Below are 20,100 nucleotides of genomic sequence, written 5' to 3'. Positions count from 1 at the left end.
AAACATTTTGTAAAGAATGAGTTTTAATGATGATGATGATGGCTAATTTCCATTTATTAAGATTGTGGATATGCAGCAAAGAATCCAAAACAGTGGTCTCCATTTTTACATGTCTACACATTTCAGCTTGTGGCCTTCATCAGGCTCATCTCTCATGAATGACCCCGATGAAGGCCACAAGCCGGAGCACATCGGTTTAATTCAGATTCAGATTCATACCACTAGTGTTGCTGCAGCCCTTTCACTCTCCATGCACCTTGGTAGTTGATGAAGTTGAAAATACTTTGTACTGTTGGCTGAGATCAATAGTCAGTTAAAACATATGAAGAAGAAACCCCTTGGACTCTCACATGTTGAGTGCCAAAACAAACGAAGAAGAAAAAGTAACATCAGGGCACTCGCTATTTGTGTCACAAAATATTTAATTGGTGCAGGGTTTACATGTGGCTAATAATATGCTTTCAATGTACAATACTTTACAGTGTACTACATGACCATCGCTTTCATAATACAACTGTGTGCAGCAGGAGGAAAATCTAGGATTCAAAGATGTCAAAGTCTCTGAGGCTCGTTGAGAACTTCAAACACAAAAAAAACACTCCCCACCCCTACAAAAACGGACAATTCAACAAAAAACCACGGACTTAGACTGACGCAACAAACTTCAAATATAAATGCTTGTCTCTTGTTTGTCCAGATTCGCTGCAAAATCAGTCATCAAGTGAGAAAGAGAGAGAAAGGTAACAAGGTGAGTTTGTTGTGTTTCAGCGAGTGTAGAAGTTAGAAACACGAGGACACATTTTGTATGTGGTTCATAACAGGAAAATAAAAATAAGGGACACTGATGTTGGTTCCATCAAAGTCATACTGATGTGTGTGTGTGTAATGAGGTCGGCCGGTCTCTGTCAATTCGAAGCTTGTTCCAAAGGTCCAGTTGGCTTTGGATCAAGCTTCAAATCTACCCTGACCTGGATGACTGAGAACCTACACAGACCCCCGTGTCTGTAGATCCCTCCACTGTTAAAATTCTTTGTTGAATAGGTCACATGTCAGCTTTAATGTATGAACAGCAGTATTGTACCCTCTTTTTTGTGTACTCAAGTCACAGGCAGTGCATTTCTGTTTGGAGTATGATGACACATTTTCACACCCTGAGGCTCATTTGGTCTAACACACACACACACACACACACACACACACACACACAGAGAAAGGTGACCAGGAGATGTCGCAGGACTGTTAGGAGGGAAAGATGATAAAGGCTGGAAGCGCTCATGTTACCTAATCAAAACCCAGAGAGGGAACCTTTAAGTCTCTCTTTGGCAGTAGAAGTTAAAATTTCATTGTTAATGAGTTCACTAACAGTGCAGATAGAGTCTGATCATCATCGCTGTATTCACCACTTAAAGCCTGCTGGTAAGGTTTTCAAACTGATCTCCTGTAACTATGGTGATTAGAGTGTGCAGGTATGAGATGAGGGGTGAAAAGTGGAAAAATATGAAAACCCTTTAAAATGCTGGAGGAGGAGTGTAAAAATCAAAGAGCCCTCCGTGTGTTCATTGAAAAGGAAATATTAAAGCTGGTTTTAATCTGTAAATCATGTTTGAAACAGATCATAATGACTGTGAGTGTGATGTGAAAGAAGGGAAATGTCACCAAACTGGTCCATAGCTTGACTGTTTTAGGTGTCTTGTTTTTTTTTGCAGCTGAAGGAAGATGATACACCCAGTGTAGACTACCTGCAAAGCGCCAAGTGGAAGACAGCACAGATAGCAACTAGCAGCTAGTGGTGGCTGACATTACTGAAGCAGAATATTTTTAATAAATGTGAATATTGTTAGGAATAGACAACTTAGTGATATCAACTTAAAAGGTATATGTCAGTGCGGTTTTTAGCAACTTGGACCTGTGACCCCCAAATAGCAAAATAATATTGATTACAGATTTACAGAGAAGACGTGAAACCTTGATATGAGTCAGGTAAAAATGATTTTGGATCTCTGTGCAGACACATTATTTCCCTCTAGATTCTAGTCCTTGCTGGCCAGGTGCATATGCTGTGAAGTAAAGCAGTGCAGCTCGAGCTCTGTAAAGCACTCTGTGTTGTTTTGATGTATGAAACATGATGATGCGTGGATGTTCACGACTCGTGATGCAGTTGCTGCTCCTTGTAATTTCATCTGCACTCTTGCTGTGCCGTATTTGCCGGAGGGGGTGAGTCCGTTTTGTCCATGACTGCCTTGTGAGTTGATTTTTCTGCGATCATCTGAGTGGGGAGGGGGATTTAACCTGATAAATGTGTGTCCTCTGTCTCGTCAGTGGTTTGGAGTTTATCCTCTTCCTCTACTTAGATTCTTTCTCAGCGTTAAGCAGGGCAGAGCTGATGCCCAGCTTCTGTAACTCGTCCACCAGGTCTCCATTCTGGTGCATCTGGAGCAGGATGTCACAGCCTCCCACAAACTCTCCGTTGAAGTAAACCTGAGGGATCGTGGGCCAGTTTGAGAAGTCCTTGACTCCTGTGGAAGGCAAGTGGCATTCATGTCAGAGTCATAAATATACTCAAAACATTAATGGATCAGGTGTCAGGCTCAGAAGATCACAAGAGGATTACAAACAAAGGCTGCAACAGATCCTCACTGAATATGAATACATTTACATCTATCTCCAGCAAAGTATGTTGTATTTAATCTTTCTTATTTAAGACTAGTAATGCTTAGTTAAATCCTGGTTGTATATATTCCCATTGTATAATGATAATGCTTGTTGTAATCCATATTGCGCCCTCTGCTGGTGACAGTCAGAAACAGAACTGCCAGTGTAATACTATGATACTCAAATAAAATACTATTTGACTGTTTATTAAATCTAGTATTATCTGCGCATATCTGAGATAAAATTAGTCGATACCAATAGTCACTGGATATGCTAATCAGCTAGCCGATTAGTCTGTATTCTTATTAGAATATATCATTTCAGGGGTTTATACCACACAAACACTTCTGTGTCCAAGTTATGTAGGATTCAAGTGCTAGACAACCCCAACATGGTACAATTTGATACTCCAGACCAGAGAGTGACATGTTTATGGTATGATATCTATTAAATGTCTTAAATGTGGATATCCCCAGTACTTATCAATGTTAATCTCTGTTATAAGGAAGTGAAATTACCTTTTTTTTTTACCCATGAAATGATGATGCCTCAGAGTCCCCCCCCCCCTCAGTAACAGTACTTAGTATGATGTAAACAGAGGAAATAAGGAGTTAGCATGAGCCGAGGTTAGCACAGTGACTCATTCTTCAGCAACTGAAACCCAAAGAGACAGAGCTCATATTATCACCAACTGTTTAGTGACCGAGTGAACTCATACTGTATAAGTACGAGTAGTAAACACCACATGTACCAATTTAATATGTATTTAAACAACAAATGTGTTTGTACACCTCACTGTTAGACCGGAGAAGAACGGATTGTTTTGTAACGTTCCCTAACAATTTAGTGTAAGATGACATTTTAAAAAGTTAACAGTATGTTCGAGGTAAATTGCCGAAGTAGTGCGTTCCCTTTTAAAGCCCTTTACTGAAAATGTGCTGAGAGACCTTGTGTTTAAAATCAAATGACGTTAAAGGAGCAAACTACTGATTGTACTTCAGATGAATTTGTTAAACTCGAGTTACAACAGCTGTAGTGAGAAGTCGACTCTACAGCAGCACAAGTACATGAATCCTCTGATGTGTTTTACTACTGCTCCAGCAGCTGTGACAGCACAAGATTCAACACATTACATTTAACACTGACACCAGAAAGCTCTGTTTGCAGCCGCTGTCCTTGCTGTGACGTTAGATTGTTTATCTACAAGGTATTTGGGCAGAACTCATAAGATTAAAAGGGATTTTTCCCTGTACTTGTTGTTTTGCCAAAATGTGTGTGTACGTCATTCCCTGAACTCGCTCTGTCTTTGGTCAAAGTGCTTTTAGTGTGTTCTAAAGTCAACTTAAACTAGAGCTATTAGTTGGCTTGACAAATTCTCAAACAGGATAAATGATCATTCCTTGTAAAATAAAGTTACTCTGAATGTTTTTAAATCCTTAGTGAGAAGTCTTGAATCCAAACTTTCTGTCTGCAAATGTTAAAGCTGTTGATTGTCTTATTATTAAATGTGTTCTGGATGAGTTTGGGTGTTTTTGTGGTTGAAACTGTGTGTTGCTGTTATTCAACATGCCATGACTTAGCATAAATCTGCTGTTTCTGGCCTCTAGCAACAACATCTCATTAAGTGTTAAGGACTTCCTTGTTCCTTAACCTATGTGCTGCCTGCCACCATTCAAAAACACACGACTTGTAGCTTTAGTAGCAGTAAATGTTAGACATAATCACACTGACGGTGTCATGTTTTACTCAAGAACCACACCCTGTGGTCCTGCTGCAGAGCACTGATAATAACAGAACAGTAGAAGTAGTTGAGATGGTCGTTGTCAGAAGTCTGATATACCACAGGATGTGCTGAAAGAAAAGTCGTGTAACAAACCAGGACAGATACAAGGGGAGAATATTTACAGGTTACAAGCAAACTGTTTGGTGACACTTTCACGGTCCATTTTGAAGAATGATAAAGACTTCCAGGTGACAACTTGTTGCTGTCATGTCCTAAATGGTTCACCTGAGTTTACTGACCTTGTCTGAGGTCCTGGTCCTCCAGCACGTTGTACGCAGCATACTCGTCTACCCCATGCATCCTCAGGATCTGAACAACTGCATTACTGAAGCCACACATGGGTTGAGCCGGTGTCCCCTTCATAAACACGACCACTTTGTCCTTCTTCACAATCTCACCAAGGTCTTTCTTCACGTCCGCGCACAGGAACCGGGCCGGGGCCGACCAAGTGCGTCCGTCGGCTGGTCTTGGCAGATAGGCTTGAGCCCCTGACCGCAGACACCTCGCAGTGATTTTAATTAAACTATTCATAGTCTTTGGTATGTGTTACCTTTAAATGAGGAGGAGAAATGTGGTAGAAAGTGACCAGCCGGTACTGTACGAGGCGGAATAAATGTAGTGCGTCAACACACTTCACGTTCGCGGAGGAGAGGCGGGACTTGAAGGGTGATTGGATCCCGAAAACTCTAATCTGAATGCTATTGGTCCAGCTACACGTCAATCACAACAGTCAATAAAGAACAAAGGTACAACTTCAGAAAATAAAAATAATATCATCGCAAAAATGCCACTGTCGCATTTGTTAATGAATTTTGGAAAAGTAGCCACAAGAAAGTTAAATACAAAATAAAAATATTAATCCCCGGTTACAAAAGCCCTCAAGTACTTCCGGTGCGACCTGAGCAAACAGGAAAAGGACCAACAGGGAAAGTTTGAAAGATGGCGGCGCACGAACAGAAGAACAACAAGCCGAAGAAAAGCGGGGGTAAAGAGGCTCAGCCTCTGATAATCGCCAAAACTCCGGCGGAGGAGCAGCGTCTGAGGCTGGAGAGGTTGATGCGGAACCCGGACAAGCTGGCTCCCATCCCGGACCGGCCTAAAGAGTGGAACCCGCGGGCCCCGCCGGAGTTCGTCCGGGACGTGATGGGCTCCAGCGCCGGGGCGGGCAGCGGAGAGTTTCACGTTTATCGACACCTCCGCCGCAGAGAATACCAGAGGCAGGACTTCCTAGACAAGATGTCAGAGAAGGTGAACGAGGACGTGGACTACCTGGATAAGGTGGAGCTGAACAAACAGGCAGCCGAGGAGAGGACAGCAAAGCGCAGGAAGAAGAGGGACAAGCTGAAGCAGAAGAAGTTGATGGCAAAGAAAGCCAAGCTGGAGGCCAAAAACAAGAAAGATGACGACGGCAACAAAAGCTCGGAGAGCAGCGAAGAAGAGGAAGATGATGACGATGAGGAGAAAGAGGCTGAAGATGATGCCGAGGCTCCTAGCTTCATCATGGGGAGGAAATGACACCCTCTGTCCTCTGCAGGGTGATGGACACCCTCTGTCCTCTGCAGGGTGATGGACACCCTCTGTCCTCTGCAGGGTGATGGACACCCACTGCCAAGACAGGACACTGCAATTAATGCTCCTCGTTGCATTGAGGGTGGATTATTATAAGACCATACTGCAACCTGAACAACCAGAGGAGGCCAACATATTAGGAACCAGTTGCAGAGCCCAGTACCAGCCTTCTGTAGAAGAACTGAAACAGAAGTGCCTAGTTGAATAGGCAGAGAAACTAGCTTCACTGGACAATTTTCAGCATACAAGAGTAGTCAGACTCCGGCTTGTAAAAGAGACAAACATGTTGAGACACCTATTTTTCTTACAGATTGTCTGATTGATGTTTGTGGTTTCCAGGTCTGCTGTTGTCTTCGAGTGCTGTTTGAGTGTGTCGATGTTTTCAGATTTTTTTCACATGCCTCACTATGATTTCAAGTTGTGATATTGTTTGGGAATCCTCTTCGTTTTACTGCAATATTCTCTATGTTTTGAATGAAAACATAATAAAAAAATGTTTTGATTAAACCATGTACACTTGGGGTGTTTTGAAGTTAATTCACATATATGACATGAGTAAATCATGATGTTAGTTTTCCAATGTAACGTGTTGAAGAGTGCGTGTAAGTATGACTGAATGATGTTGTCAGCTTTGCAGCCTTGTGAAGTTGCTCCTTGCAACCATTATTGCTCGTGAGCTCAACAAGGATGCAGAAAGTATCTCAAAGAATGAAAAGGCGTGACTTCTAGAGGTTTCAGGAGTTTCACGTGCGATGTTCCTTGGACACAGTCCTGCTTTCCACGGAGGTGATGGGCTCTTCCTGTGTCCTTCACCTTTCTTGAGGCAGGTAGAGAAAAGTACTCGACAGCGAGATATTGTTTGTCACAGGAGAGATTTCCTGTCAGACACTTTCAGCTGTCACAATGTCTTCACATTTTCTTGACATTCATAAATAAAGTGCGTTTTTCAGAAACTTCAATTTCAAGTTTTGTTTTGTAAGTTCTTGACACTCATGGAAATAAACTTGATGCACGACAGAGCTCATAGCAGATCGAATGTTGTTGAAGGAAAACATGACTGAGCCACATAGTCTGACAATATGATGACACTTTTTAATCTATAATCATGTGCCTGTTGTTAGATATTTAAAATCAACCCCCTCCTGCTCACTTGTAGTTAATTTTCCTGAATATTTCCTGCTCCTTTGTCCTGTTATCTCAACTTCCCGTGGCAGCTCACCCCAAAGTTTTCAGGAGTTTTGTGTATGTGTGAAAGCAGTACAAGTGATGTCAAAGTGTTTCCAATGTGCTGTAACTACATTAGTTTGACACCTACCCGACCGCAGCCGTTATGGGTATTAAAAATAACTATCTGGAAATGAGCAATGTTGTTGCTAATAGTCTGTTTGCATTTGAGTGTCCCATAGAGACATCAGTATTCATTTCAGAGTATTTTATAACTCGTCAAAAGCAACATTACGCGTCACATTGTCACAATAACAAAGACTACAAATTATAAATCAAAGCATGTCTCTGTATGTTTAATCAGCTCATCAGAGGCTCAGGACTGTATACGCTCTCCTAGCAAAAAACATCACTGTACAACACAATACCACCACCATACACCAGAATTAATGAAAGTCACATATCAAGTGTTTAATATTTTGATATTTATAAAACAAAGCCTCCAGAAAGAAGGAGAAAATACAAGATTTTGCTGTGATGGTTGTTTGTTACGGTGATTTATTTTGGTGGTCTCCAGGAAGTCAAGTTAGTCCTTATATGTTAAATATGTTCCTTTCTTTGTCCATGTTACACATCATTCTAGAGGCATACAACTTTTAAAAGCTTAAATCTTTGCACTTTCACATCAATCACAATTTATTTGTATAGCGCCAATTCAGAATCAGAATCACCGATTTTTGAGACACTTTACAAAACATCAGTCCACCATGAGGACTATAAGCAACATTAAGCAAAGTTAAAGTGGAAAGAAAAAACATCACCCAAACATTCCATATCACCAGGCCAGACCAGACCAACGATCACGAGGAACCTGCAAGACGAGAGAGCTCAGGAACTCCCAGGAAGATATGTGGTTATTAACAAGCATAGTATAAGAACATTTACAGACAGTGACGTGCAGAGATATGATGTGAATGCACGAGAGAGGGAGAGAGGGAGAGAGGGAGAGAGAGAAGCTCTATGATGATGACATCAGCTGTTGGTGATCAGGCCTATATGGGCCAGAATAAACAAAGTTATATGACAATATAATAAAAATAAGCTCAGAGAAAAAAACAACTTTGGCAACATCTGCTCATTCCTGCCGACTACTCACTCCCTTCCTGTGACTCTGAGCTAACATGCCTCTCTGTCAGTGAAACACTCTGCCATACGAGAAAGATTTATTACAGACATCTGTGTAGGGCCAAAAAAACAGACACTCAAAAGAGTTACACCGGCTGATTTCTTTTAACAGTGGACGACTTAATGCTTCCAAAGAAAAGTTTTATGAACCACACACAGACTGCTGAAAGGGTTCAGGTTGAAGTGTCTCAGGGGAGTGGATGATAGAGTTGATCAACATTTTGGAAGGAGGTGTGAGCATGTTCAGGCAGGACGCACTGCCTCACTCTGCCTACCACGTCTACTTCGTCACTTGTAGTCTGTGAGGAAACCAATGAACACCTCCAATGGCTACATGTGCCTTACATTCAGAACTGTTCTCCTGTTTTATCTCGTCAATGGATCATAAAAAAAGGAAGTGTGACTGACTGGAAATGAGAATGCAGGACAACGCGGATGGGGATCCACATGAGAAATCAATGGGAGAGTTCAGCGATGAACATGTTCAGCAGCCTCAAGGTAAAAATGAGACGAAAATCTGTTTTAGGTTCATTGTTAGGATTAAGCCACTTTGTGATAATGATAAGTTGTGTCATGATACACATACAAAATTAATTACTATTTAAAAACACCACCATTACCTGAATCTCTCCATGTCATTTCAAGGTAGACGTTATTGCGTTATTGCATCTTGTTGCCCAATCATACCCAATTGTCTCGCCTGATGATAAGCGTCTGAAAGAATGTGTGATGCATGTGAAATAATCGATATAAAGGGGTTCAAAGACGTGTTTGGTCATCTCTAATGTCTTTGTTTCCTGTAGTGTTTTTGTGGTGCAACACTAATTTCCAATGTTCTTGAAGACTCTATCCTCATCACACTTTCAAAGCAGCCTTTGCCAAAATATTACGTGTCAACTGGAACACAACACTATCCTCTCTGCCAAGTCCCTGTTTTGTTTTTCCAGCAGATGACAGGAAAGCAGTGCAGAGGAGAACCTTCACCAGGTGGATGAATGCTTTGCTGCAGAGAGTAAGTCATAACACAATGCAGTTATACTGATACTTTATTCATCTATCATTAAGCTTACTTGCAGTCATATTGTTTACAATTATTTTTATTTCCAGTGTGATCCTCCAGTTGAAGTGCACAACCTGTTCACAGACATTCAGGATGGCAGGATACTGATGGCTCTGCTGGAGGAGCTGTCTGAATGCAAACTAGTAAGAGTCATGCTTTATAATAGAAAAATGTGTTCACAGAAAAGTAGAAAATATGATTAAATATGTTTTAGCCTGTGTGTGAGTCTATCGAATCCCTTAAATGAAACAAATAAATCTGAAACATTGAAACCACTCCCATGTTTTGTAAAGCAGACATGATCTAGCGGCCAGTGAGCTTGGCTTAGCACAAAGAAATGAAGCAGATGGTGAACATCTTTTTGCCATTTTTACATAGTTGACGAGTTATGCTCATGGTGGAAAACTGTTAAAATTTTGTACTGTTGTGATCCAGGTTTACAAGTTGTATAAAATAATAAGTAAGAGTTTACAATTAGGCCTATTTATTGAACAGTTAAGGAAAAGATAAATATGCTATTTCTATGGCGATTAGACTCTGTCATGACAACTTCATGCACTCAGAGGTCAAGTGAGGCTAGGATAGGATATATTTTATGGCCAAATGCCCCTCCATATTTGACTATGCAGTGTCTTTTAAGTTTTTCTTATCAATAGGGAAGAATTAGAATAACAATTCCTGAGATTGTTTTCATTTAGCCTCCTGAAACACAGCAATGTGACATTAAAATACCAGTGTTTGAGCTTTTCATCCAGGGAGGGACAGAGTGAGTATGGTGAACGACTGGCTCAGATTAAAGTGGACAAAATCCACCATATCAGGAATTTAAAAGCTTGACCCAAAAAAGTTAATCAAATAAGTCTGTTTAAAAAATGTTTGGACAGAGCTAAGCTAGGTTTTCCCTGTTCTATAGCCAGTATGCTAGGCAAAGCTAACAAGTTAATGTCTGTAGCGTCATATTTGTCGTACATGAGCGTGGCATCAATGTTTTTATCAGAGCAAATTGAGTTGGTTCCACAAATGTTGAACACTTCCCTTAATTACTGCAATTTTTCTGATTAGCTCTACAGGTATAGGTCATCCTCTCACCGCATTTTCAGACTGAATAACATTTCCAAGGCCTTGGCTTTCCTGGATGATAGACATGTGAGTTTATTTGCTGTAATTGAACACAGTAATATTTTTTAGTCATGTTTTACATTTACACCGGGAAAAACAATATTTCAGATGAGGTCTCCTCCCTACAGGTGAAGCTGCTTGGCATAGATGCCTCTGGGATTGCTGATGGCATCCCTGCTGTTGTTCTTAACCTCGTCTGGAACATCATCCTGCATTTCCAGGCAGGTCTTTTTTTTTTAATCAACATCATTAATCAATCCAAAATGTAATGGATTATTTCACCTGCCTGGGTGGTTGTCTTTGTCAACGACCTTACATGCCACTCTGCTTTTCTACTCTTAAACAGGTAAAGGAGGTTACAGGAGGCCTCCAGAGGCGTTTGTCTTCAAGCCTCTCTTCCTTATCGATGAGCAGTCATCCTTCCTCCAGTGACCTCTCACCTGAGCCGAGGGACTTTAGCAGCCATTCCTGCAGTCCAACGCCAAGCAAAGGCAGAAGAGCCACAAGAAAGCCAAAGTATCATGGGAAAGCATTAAAGACTCTCCTGCAGTGGGTCCAAGGATGCACATTGAAGTGAGTGTGGAAAAAAAGAGAATCTCTTACCAAGACTGTTTTGTGAATTTTGTGTGAGCTGACTTTTTTTTCCTATTGTGTAATTTCAGTTTTGGGGTGGAGGTGCTTGATTTTGGGAAGAGTTGGAGGAGTGGGCTGGCGTTCCTCGCTATGATTAAGTCAATAAACCCATCCTTGGTTGACCTGAGGGAGAGTCTGACTAGAGAGCCAAGAGAAAACATTCAATTGGCTTTCAATACAGCCCATTGCAGTCTGAATATACCACCTCTGCTGGAGCTTGAAGGTAAACACTTACTGAATACTAAAGTGGATAATATTGATCCATTTTCAAGGCCAATATTTATCTGCACCATCGCTTAAACAGTTCTTCCACTTCTCCTACTCTAAGAAGTTGCTGGAGGCCCATCAATCTGTAATGATACTACCCATCATGTAGCCACAGGTGTATATCAAAAGCTCACTAGAAATGAGCAGCCAAGTTTATCACTTCATTGACAATCTTTTTGGTATATTTTCAGTTGCCCATGGCACCTAAACTAGTCCTCTTACAGAAGGGCTGTCACCTTGGTTACCTCTGAATGCACTCTTAATGATTAAACAATCTAGTTTTCTATCTGCAGATGTGTTGTGCTCTTCACCTGATGAGAAGTCCATCATCACCTATGTGTCCATGTTTCTGGTGCATTGTTTGGACATAGAGGAGGTTAGTATGCCTTGAATCTTTTTACATGTTTACTTTTTTGACTTCTTTTTTAGATATGGAGTACATTTCTTCCACTTCCACTGGATTATTAAAAAAAATGAAGCTACCCAAAGCTGCTAGCTTAGTGTTTTGATATTAGTTATTCATGAAAACACAGGCCCACGATTGACAAAAAGAATCAAAATATGTGTATCAACAACTCTTTTTGAACACATTATATCTTGCTTGTTGTACACAAAAACTCACATCTTAGCAAGTGTATTTATACATTAATCAATTTCTAGTTAAACATGTCTCAATACACTCATTATAAGGCTAATTTATAAGACAGAAAGCGAAAAACAAGGCCTAAATTGTTTGTAATAAGCAAAATATCTGCCAATGGAATAGTACATTTTACTTGCTAAGTGTCATTAAAAGAGATATAATCTCTTAATTACAAAGTACATTTATTTTAAGACACCCAACAAGTACAATGTAAACTACCTCCATTTGCAGATATTTTGCTAATTACAACAATTAAGGCCTACTTTTTTGCTTTTAATATCTTGAAATAAAATGTTTGCTTGTCAGATAAATATGGCTGATAATGAGTGTATTTAGATATCTTTGGTTAGAAATAAGACAAGTTATTAGAGTTTTTGCAGTAACATTATGTGTATTTTCCAGACTTCCCAGAAAATTTGCTGTCTTGGTTAGTTAGTTGAATTGACTTTGTACCGATAAAGCAAAGAGATTTTAATATTGCTGAAGTCATTTCTGTGGTCAGATTTTGTTCTCTTTGGACACAAGCTGTCTTCTGTTTTCCAGTCTTTATGCTAAGCTTGGCTAACAAGCTGCTGGCTGTTTGAAACACTCAGGTATGAGAGCAGCATCAAACTTGTCTGAAAAAAAGAGTTAATGACATAATTTGCCCAAATTTCTAATCATTTTTTTGAACCCCAAAGACATTTTCACATTTAACAATCACTGGATGTCCTCAAAGATACTTACATTATTTGCATTGATGTGATGTACTAAGAAGTCATAAACCATTTGTTACAGAACAATGCCTCAGATGTTGAAGTTCCTGCGATTCCAGATTTTGGATCACTTGAGTCTGTCACTTTTGGAGAGATCAATGCCGATGAGCCAGAAGCCAAAGCTCTGCTCATAGGCTTTGAGAAGAGCACCGAGCAGCAGCTATGGAAACGATGGGCCAGAAGACACTCAGGGAGCACCCGCTCCACCTTACGTCACACAAATGGCGCAGTGACTTCTGACCTCTCCTCCAGTTGTGGTGACATCTTTTCAACCTGTCACAGCCAAAGCACCACTGAACAACCAGCAGGCAGCCCTGAAACCTCAGCATTCACCAAAAAGAGAAGCCAATATCGAAGTGTTTTCAAGCCACCCAGTCCACTGGATGCAGGCGTCGTCAGCCTGGAGATCCGATCATGGATGGACGAAGCATCTGGAGGTCAAGGCTACAGCAAGCAAAAGGCAGGTGAAAGTCGCTTTTCTCTGAGCTCTGAGGAAGGAGTCTACAACTTGTCAGCACTGGACTCAGATGAGGAGGAAGCCTACAGCTACATCCTGGAGCTGAATGAAGAGGATTTCCAACCAAATAATCAGCTAACAAGGAAAGTACCAAGGGTTGAAGAGGAAACTGCAGAAGAAATGTTCCTGAACGGACAGCTGAGTGAAGAGTCCAAACCTCTGGAAGTACATGAGAATCCAAAAGCCAATGGATATAAAGACCAAGAAGTCCTTCTCAAACAAAACGTTGAATTGGATAAGTCAGAGGCTCAAAGGGAGTGTGATTGGGACAAAAATGACAGACGTTCCAAAGAGATTGCAAACAATGGATCAGTGTTAGCCATGCAGTCAGAGAAAGATAGAAAATGCAGAGAGGGAAAGAAAGAGGACAGAGATGTTGAAGGACAAAGTGATGGACGTGGTGAATATTGTGGGGAAGACAGGAGGAAGGAGAAGTCAGATAGTGCTCATTTGATGACACATGGATGTAATAAAACCGAGGTTCTGAATGATGAAATAAAGGAAACAATTCTTTCTGAGGTTGAGAAGGCAACTGAGAGAGGACTTTATGAAAGATGTGGACAAGTGGGTGAAAAGAGATTTGAAAAGGAAGAAAAAGACAAGGAAAAATATACAATATTTGAAGAAGGGAAGTACAGAAAGGAGAGGAGGGAAAAGGAGGAAGTTAATAATGTGAAGGACCAAGAGAAGGGAAATCAACCAACTGTTTTCAAGGTAAATGAAAAAATATTAGTTGACCAGCCTGAAGTCAAAGGAGCCGCTGCAACTAGAATTAACACAAAAGAAGACAATGGCAGCAAGGAGACCCCGACAGTGGAAGATTTGACTTCTCAAGATGAAGACAAGAAAGAGTACAGGGATAAAGTCAAACATTTGATGGATGCTGAGGAAGTTTTAACCAAAGAAGAAAAGGACATGGAACTTCAGTTCAAGAGACGAACACTGTCTGTTAAGAAGGCAACAATAATGGACCACAGTGGTAAAACTCCCCCCCAAAATGGCACAAATGGAGGGGTTACAGTCCATAATGATGACAAAGGTTGGACTCCCGCTGACAGTGCAACTTCTCAATCATTCAGGTAGGTCTGACATTAGTAATTAGTCATTAGCCTACAAATACAAGTAACCTCGTTTAGTAGCATTGCACTCTTATTCCACTAACATCTCCAGCACATATGCAGTTTCCAATGATAAATGTGACACACTGAAACTCTATTTAAGTGAATTAAATGTATAAGCGACATGGTTTCATGATTCAAAGTGAAGAAACTTATGTGGAAAGAGTGATGTACCAGGTAAAAAGTCTGTATCCTTGCTAGCTGATGATCCATTCAAAGACAAGGATGCAAGTTGAAAGGTAGCTACTCCTTACTATAAAGCTAGCTCCAGTATTATGTAATTAAAACATTGTTCATTCAACCATAACCCTTGGTTCATTTAGTTTGCTTCTGTATAAAATATACCGGAACAAGTAGAACTTGGGTATTCAGGGTCAAAAAGCATGTAATCCGAGTTTTTGTTTTGAGAAGAGAAAATAAACAGCTGATCAGAGTAGTTGCAAACATGAAAACTAACCTGCTGCAACAAGTAAAGAAAAGGACAGTGTGAACGCCAAATTATTCTCGGAGCTCACACAGGATAGACCTTTTTTTTTTTTCCTCTAATGCAATCTTTAACCTCACAAAATAGTGTTGTGAACTAGCGGCAACCCCAAATGTTGAAAAAAATGAAGCCAATACATAATTGCAAAGAAAGTACCATCCCTGTTGGTCCACTCCAAATATCCCAGGAAGCCTTTTTAACACTCATATCATGATGCAAGTGTTTAACAGCAGAAATAAACATGTCTATAAGGCTAAGAGCTGGAGTTGAGGCAGGTTTTAAGACTCCTGACAGACAGCTCCAGTGCGCCTGTCCATCAGTCAGGTCAGCCACGTGCCTTATTCTTATCCTTCATAAAATCAAAACAGATACGTTATCCAAAAATAAACCCCTTGTACAGTGTGAGCTTATAAAGACATGCGCTATTCAGATCAATTTTGTTTTATAATCAGGCTCTAAAAATGTTTAATTTTTGCATGGGGTGTGTATGTGACCTCGAGAGCTTCTGCAGCCAAACTCAAGGACCTGCAGGTTTTTTATGCACTTCTGCATTGGCTTGATTTTTCAACACCAAAGGTTGCTGCTTGGTGACGTCACTGAGACTATGTTCATGTTTTATACAATTTAGTAACTTGATTTTGCCAATCAAAGCAAACCTATAAGCCACTGATTAGTAGCTACTATCCGAATTGACGTGTAGACTTCCGTGTGGCATGGCAATGACTCAATTCACAAACATTTGTGCAATCATACTCATGTGATCTACATACACTTATCCAGTATAACTTGAATGCAAACACAGGCTCGATGTTCAGTCCACGCTACAAATAACAACGCTGGTCAAAAAACTGTGCCTCCAACGGTAGGCTGCTCACCTGCCATTGATTACCTCTTCCTGTACTTGTACATTCATCATACGCCATTGTGAGTATGCTACCCACTCAGAGGTGATTCTAGAGTCTGGTGGGACCCAGGCAAAAATCTATTGGGGGGGCCCTCTCTCCTAAAGACGATAATGACACATAATCCCACTTCTTTTCAGAACTTTATCGCCAAACATTTTCAGAACATTTTCAAAATGTTTTCACCAAATGATTTCAGAACGTTATCGTCCAAACGTTTTCAGAAAGTTATCGCTCGCATTCATAAATAATGTTCTAGCAATGTTGCCTTTTAACGTTTTCAGAACGTTATCGCCAAATATTTATCGACACACGTTTTCAGAAAGTTATCGACAAACGTTTTCAGAATGTTATCATAACCGCTTTCATTTTTCTTTGTTGACTTTCATTGAAAAACTTTGGTTTTCAAAGCAATAATGCATGCAACTTGTAGCAGGGCAACAAGAGTGAGTGTTGTCAGATGGGGCCCCCTTAGGGAGGTTTCCTACTGCCATTTAAAACTTGACACATTTTGGTCCACTGCTTTGGTTTAAGTGTGTGAGCCCTCAGGGGAAAGCAGTTGCCTGCCTTGCCTGTTGACAAACAGCGCCTAACCCACTGTGATAACTAGAAATTACAACCAAGAACACACACTGAAAACACAGCAATTGTATACAGAAATGACTGTGGTTACTTCCCCATGGAAATCAGGGAGGGAGAGAGAGAGTGGGGAATGACATGCGGGAAAGGAGCCACAGGCCGGATTCAAACCCGGGCCGCCCACTTGAAGGACTACAGCCTCCATACATGGGGTGCGCGCACTAACCACTGTGCCACTGCGCCACCAGCGCCCCTTGAATCCATTTCTGAAACCATTTATCTTTTAAGACCCCGTACACATTGCTTAATCTTAAACAACGATTTTATTTTAAGTGCTGACGGATTAATGGTCTTATCATTCACAACAACTGTGCAGAAATATAACCTTAGAAAAACGTAATGGGACCATATAGTTCCTCTTTATAAATGTGAATTTAAAGCGCCTTTGTCTGGTTCTAACACTTTCATGTTTGCTCTACTTTCCAACAGAGGTGCAGGATCTACTCTTCGATCTCTAGCGGCCTCTTGTGGCACAACCCCATTAGAGCTGGAAATGCTCTTGGTCCTGTGGATCCTGCTCTACTGCTGCTTCATCCTGCCCCAAATCAACCTCTGATCCCATAGCAGTGCATCGTCCTTATTAAGACGTGCTGATTCTCCCGGTTCCCATTAGTGTGCCATGCAGGGACACTTCGGGTGGAATCTTTATCTGTGTCACTTAATTTCCCTCAAGGCACCTTAATGATTTTTTTGTTTCGTACTGGCAGCAGAAATAATTTGTCATCTGGTGTTTAGTTTCAGACAAACACATAATCCTGTTAAACCCTTTATAACACACTTTTTCAGCTACTTTGGTCTTAAAGTTCACAAATGATTAGACATGTTTTGTGGGGTGTTTGTTCTAAAATGCTCTGTTTATTTGATGAATTTAGCAGAAATAGTCTTTTTGATTTCAGTTGATGTTATCATCCACACGGTGGCATCGCAGCATCGCAGCAGCTCTCTCAAATGACAGACTCTTTTAACAACATTGTGTTTACTGCTGAGAATCCCATATGAGCTGCTGTTTAATTAGACGCTGTATTGACATGGTGAGATTAATCTCATAGTATTTAATGAGCACTTTGACATTTGGCAGTCTGTCACTGTGTCACTGGTGGCTTTGAATGTAAACTGTTTCATTGTTTTTGTCCCAGATAGGATATAATAGTTAGACTTGGCTTTTTTCCATTACATTTTCTGTGAGATATGAATAATAAAGCAAATACTGTATCTGGGTAAGAGTTTGGTTCTTCCCATGAGATAGACCCAGCCATGTAAATCATCAACCATTGATCATTGAGGGTCACCCTCATTAACTATGATGCAGTGAATACATATATAAATGACAAACAAATGAGTTAAGCTACCACAGGAAATAAAAATCAATAAAAGAGCAATAACAACAATAAAATATATATTATAAAATTTAAAATGATTTAAAAGGCTTCAAATTACTAAAATGATTAGTCAACAATAAAAATCAGTTGGGAAACAGTTGCAGGGAGGTATTGGGTGGTTAAAAAGAATCAGAGTGACCAAGAGGGATAAAAGTGCTCAATTTCAGGTAATGTTGTAAAATAAGAGTTTGCTGCACTAACACGAAAAGCAGTTTTTCCGAGTTCAGTCTTAGCATGACGAACTAATAGGAAATACTGTATTTGTATGTGCTGAAGACATAAATTGTTGGTTTTTACTGTTTTAATGTCATGAGTTTGTGTGCACATGTGAAACCCTAACTGCAAAAATGAAGTATGCATCAATTGCACAAGTGTTCAAATTCCATGTTGCCCAGCATGTGTATCAAAGGGGGGAATGAGTGTTCCCTGTCCTCACTGTCCACTACAACACACACACACACACACACACACACACACACACACACACACACACACACACACACACACACACACACACACACACACACACACACACACACAAACACATTCATTGCTGCTGAAATTCTAAGAATATAAAAAAGCCACCATTGTTTGTTTGGAGCTCAACCCAAGGGTCAAAAGCTCAGCCCAGGAGATCGATATACTTTCAACAGCACCTCAACCCCCGCACCCAGCCACAAGAACAACACTTCCCCCCCAGCTGGACTTTGGCTGGTCTTATGTGAGCCTTTTTTGAAACAGGCCAAGCCAGGAAGGGTGGAGAAGAAATTATTATATGTCTCTCACTGTTGGAATTGCTCAGGGGTTTATTAGCACATGGCCCGGTTTTGCAAAATCCTGAGAAAATTTGCCAGTAGGCCTCTGCAAAGGCATCAAGAGGTCAAGCAGCAACAAAACATCAGCCCTAAACACAGCGTTGGCCTTTGAACTGTACCATTTCCTGGCTGCCAGAACCACTCCTGAGCTGGGGATCCATCAAAAGCAACAGCCGACACATCTTGTCAGCAGCGGTCATGCTATCCTGAGGGACGGGCTCCGTGAGCCAGAGCCAGGCGCTGGAGGCCCTCAGAGGAGAGCATACATATCTGCTCATACACATCTTTAGCATATATCTTCTCTCTCTAGGATGGTGGAGGTGGGGTTCAAAGGGCAGGGTCTCAGGCTTCGAAAAAGGACACAAGACTGAATTGGGGCCAGTGCGGGGGTGGAAATTTGATTGGCAGGTTATCAAAACAGGTCTGTTGCAGTCGATAGTCCAAAGGTTTGAAATGGAACTGAAGGTGGGATTCACACAGGGAGTCAGCTTGTATAATAATGGAAAACCCTCACTGGACAGTTATCACAGTCTCTCCGGGCTTCAGCAAACTCGACCCTTCACCTTCAATATCAGCTTTGAGATGATGAAAAAAAGACTTGACAAACTTGACTTAATTATAAGCACTTTAAAGGTAGTGTCTTGTTGTATGAGTGATGACAGCAGATTTAGACATAACTGTTCACAACACGAGGTTTGAAAGAAAGATGTTTCACTTTATTGCTTTGCAGGAGAGGAACTCATCCCCGTGAAAATGTATCAAGATTTAAAGCTTAAATGGAAATGAATTGCAGCTCAACTAGAAAGGCATAGTCAGTACATTTCCAATATGTGTTCATTTTGTGAGTGTTACACCACCAACTAAATATTTTTTAGTTTTTGACAGTAAATATACAATTCATATTTAAATCACAGCCTTCTCTATTAATGGCAAATAAATAAATTAATCAATTATTCAAGCAGACAATCCGCCTCCAGCTAAACACTTGTGCCATTTTGCTTCTAATAATCAATTTAAGTTGCATCAAGGACTAATAGAAGTCATTCAGAGAAGGACATTCACAAAAGTTTAAAGGATGTTTAAAGGATGAGTGAATATGAAATGATGTTGCATGTGTCATTTGGCATCACATTTGAAATGCAGTCCACAGTATCACTTTCAAACTACAGACTAACATAGGACTGTGACCTTCCTCAAGCAAAACTATGAAACTGACATCATTACAAATTGAGACTGTAAATTTACATTTCACTTTGGGGCAGCAGTAGCTCAGTCTGTAGGGACCTTGTTTGGGAACCAGAGGGTTGCTGGTTCAAACCCCAGTGCGGGGCAAAGCACTGAAGTTGGTCTGGTTGCTGGAGAGATCACCCCCTGAGTACTGCCAATGTGCCACTGAGCAAGGTTAGGGACCCCATA

General features: G+C 40.7%; 3 protein-coding genes and 1 non-coding gene across 4 annotated transcripts; 3 read left to right on the top strand and 1 right to left on the bottom strand.

The window, feature by feature from the left end:
* Window positions 1-404: 404 nt before the first annotated feature.
* On the bottom strand, window positions 405-5,090 carry glrx5 (glutaredoxin 5 homolog (S. cerevisiae)). The gene is made up of 2 exons (XM_061052556.1): window positions 4,675-5,090; window positions 405-2,516 (listed from the first exon to the last, which is right to left on the bottom strand). Exons 1-2 carry the CDS (start codon window positions 4,964-4,966, stop codon window positions 2,344-2,346), a joined length of 465 nt encoding a protein of 154 aa, XP_060908539.1. The 5' UTR covers window positions 4,967-5,090; the 3' UTR covers window positions 405-2,343.
* A 248-nt stretch (window positions 5,091-5,338) lies between these two features.
* prkrip1 (PRKR interacting protein 1) lies at window positions 5,339-6,963 on the top strand. The gene has a single exon (XM_061052554.1). It carries the CDS (start codon window positions 5,375-5,377, stop codon window positions 5,948-5,950), a length of 576 nt encoding a protein of 191 aa, XP_060908537.1. The 5' UTR covers window positions 5,339-5,374; the 3' UTR covers window positions 5,951-6,963.
* Window positions 6,633-6,910, top strand: LOC132985881 (small Cajal body-specific RNA 13). Its single transcript, XR_009675104.1, has one exon. It is a non-coding gene; the product is annotated as a small Cajal body-specific RNA 13 (non-coding RNA).
* Window positions 6,964-8,357: 1,394 nt separating the features above from the next.
* clmnb (calmin b) lies at window positions 8,358-18,165 on the top strand. The gene is made up of 10 exons (XM_061052553.1): window positions 8,358-8,851; window positions 9,304-9,365; window positions 9,461-9,556; window positions 10,476-10,559; window positions 10,661-10,753; window positions 10,879-11,105; window positions 11,195-11,388; window positions 11,726-11,808; window positions 12,853-14,426; window positions 16,920-18,165. The coding sequence occupies exons 1-10, from the start codon at window positions 8,767-8,769 to the stop codon at window positions 17,044-17,046; spliced, it is 2,625 nt and encodes an 874-aa protein (XP_060908536.1). The 5' UTR covers window positions 8,358-8,766; the 3' UTR covers window positions 17,047-18,165.
* The last annotated feature ends 1,935 nt before the right edge of the window (window positions 18,166-20,100 follow it).

The sequence above is a fragment of the Labrus mixtus genome, chromosome 12, assembly GCF_963584025.1.
Source record: "Labrus mixtus chromosome 12, fLabMix1.1, whole genome shotgun sequence".
Lineage (NCBI taxonomy): Eukaryota > Metazoa > Chordata > Actinopteri > Labriformes > Labridae > Labrus > Labrus mixtus.
This window is presented reverse-complemented; position numbering and strand designations above follow the sequence as displayed.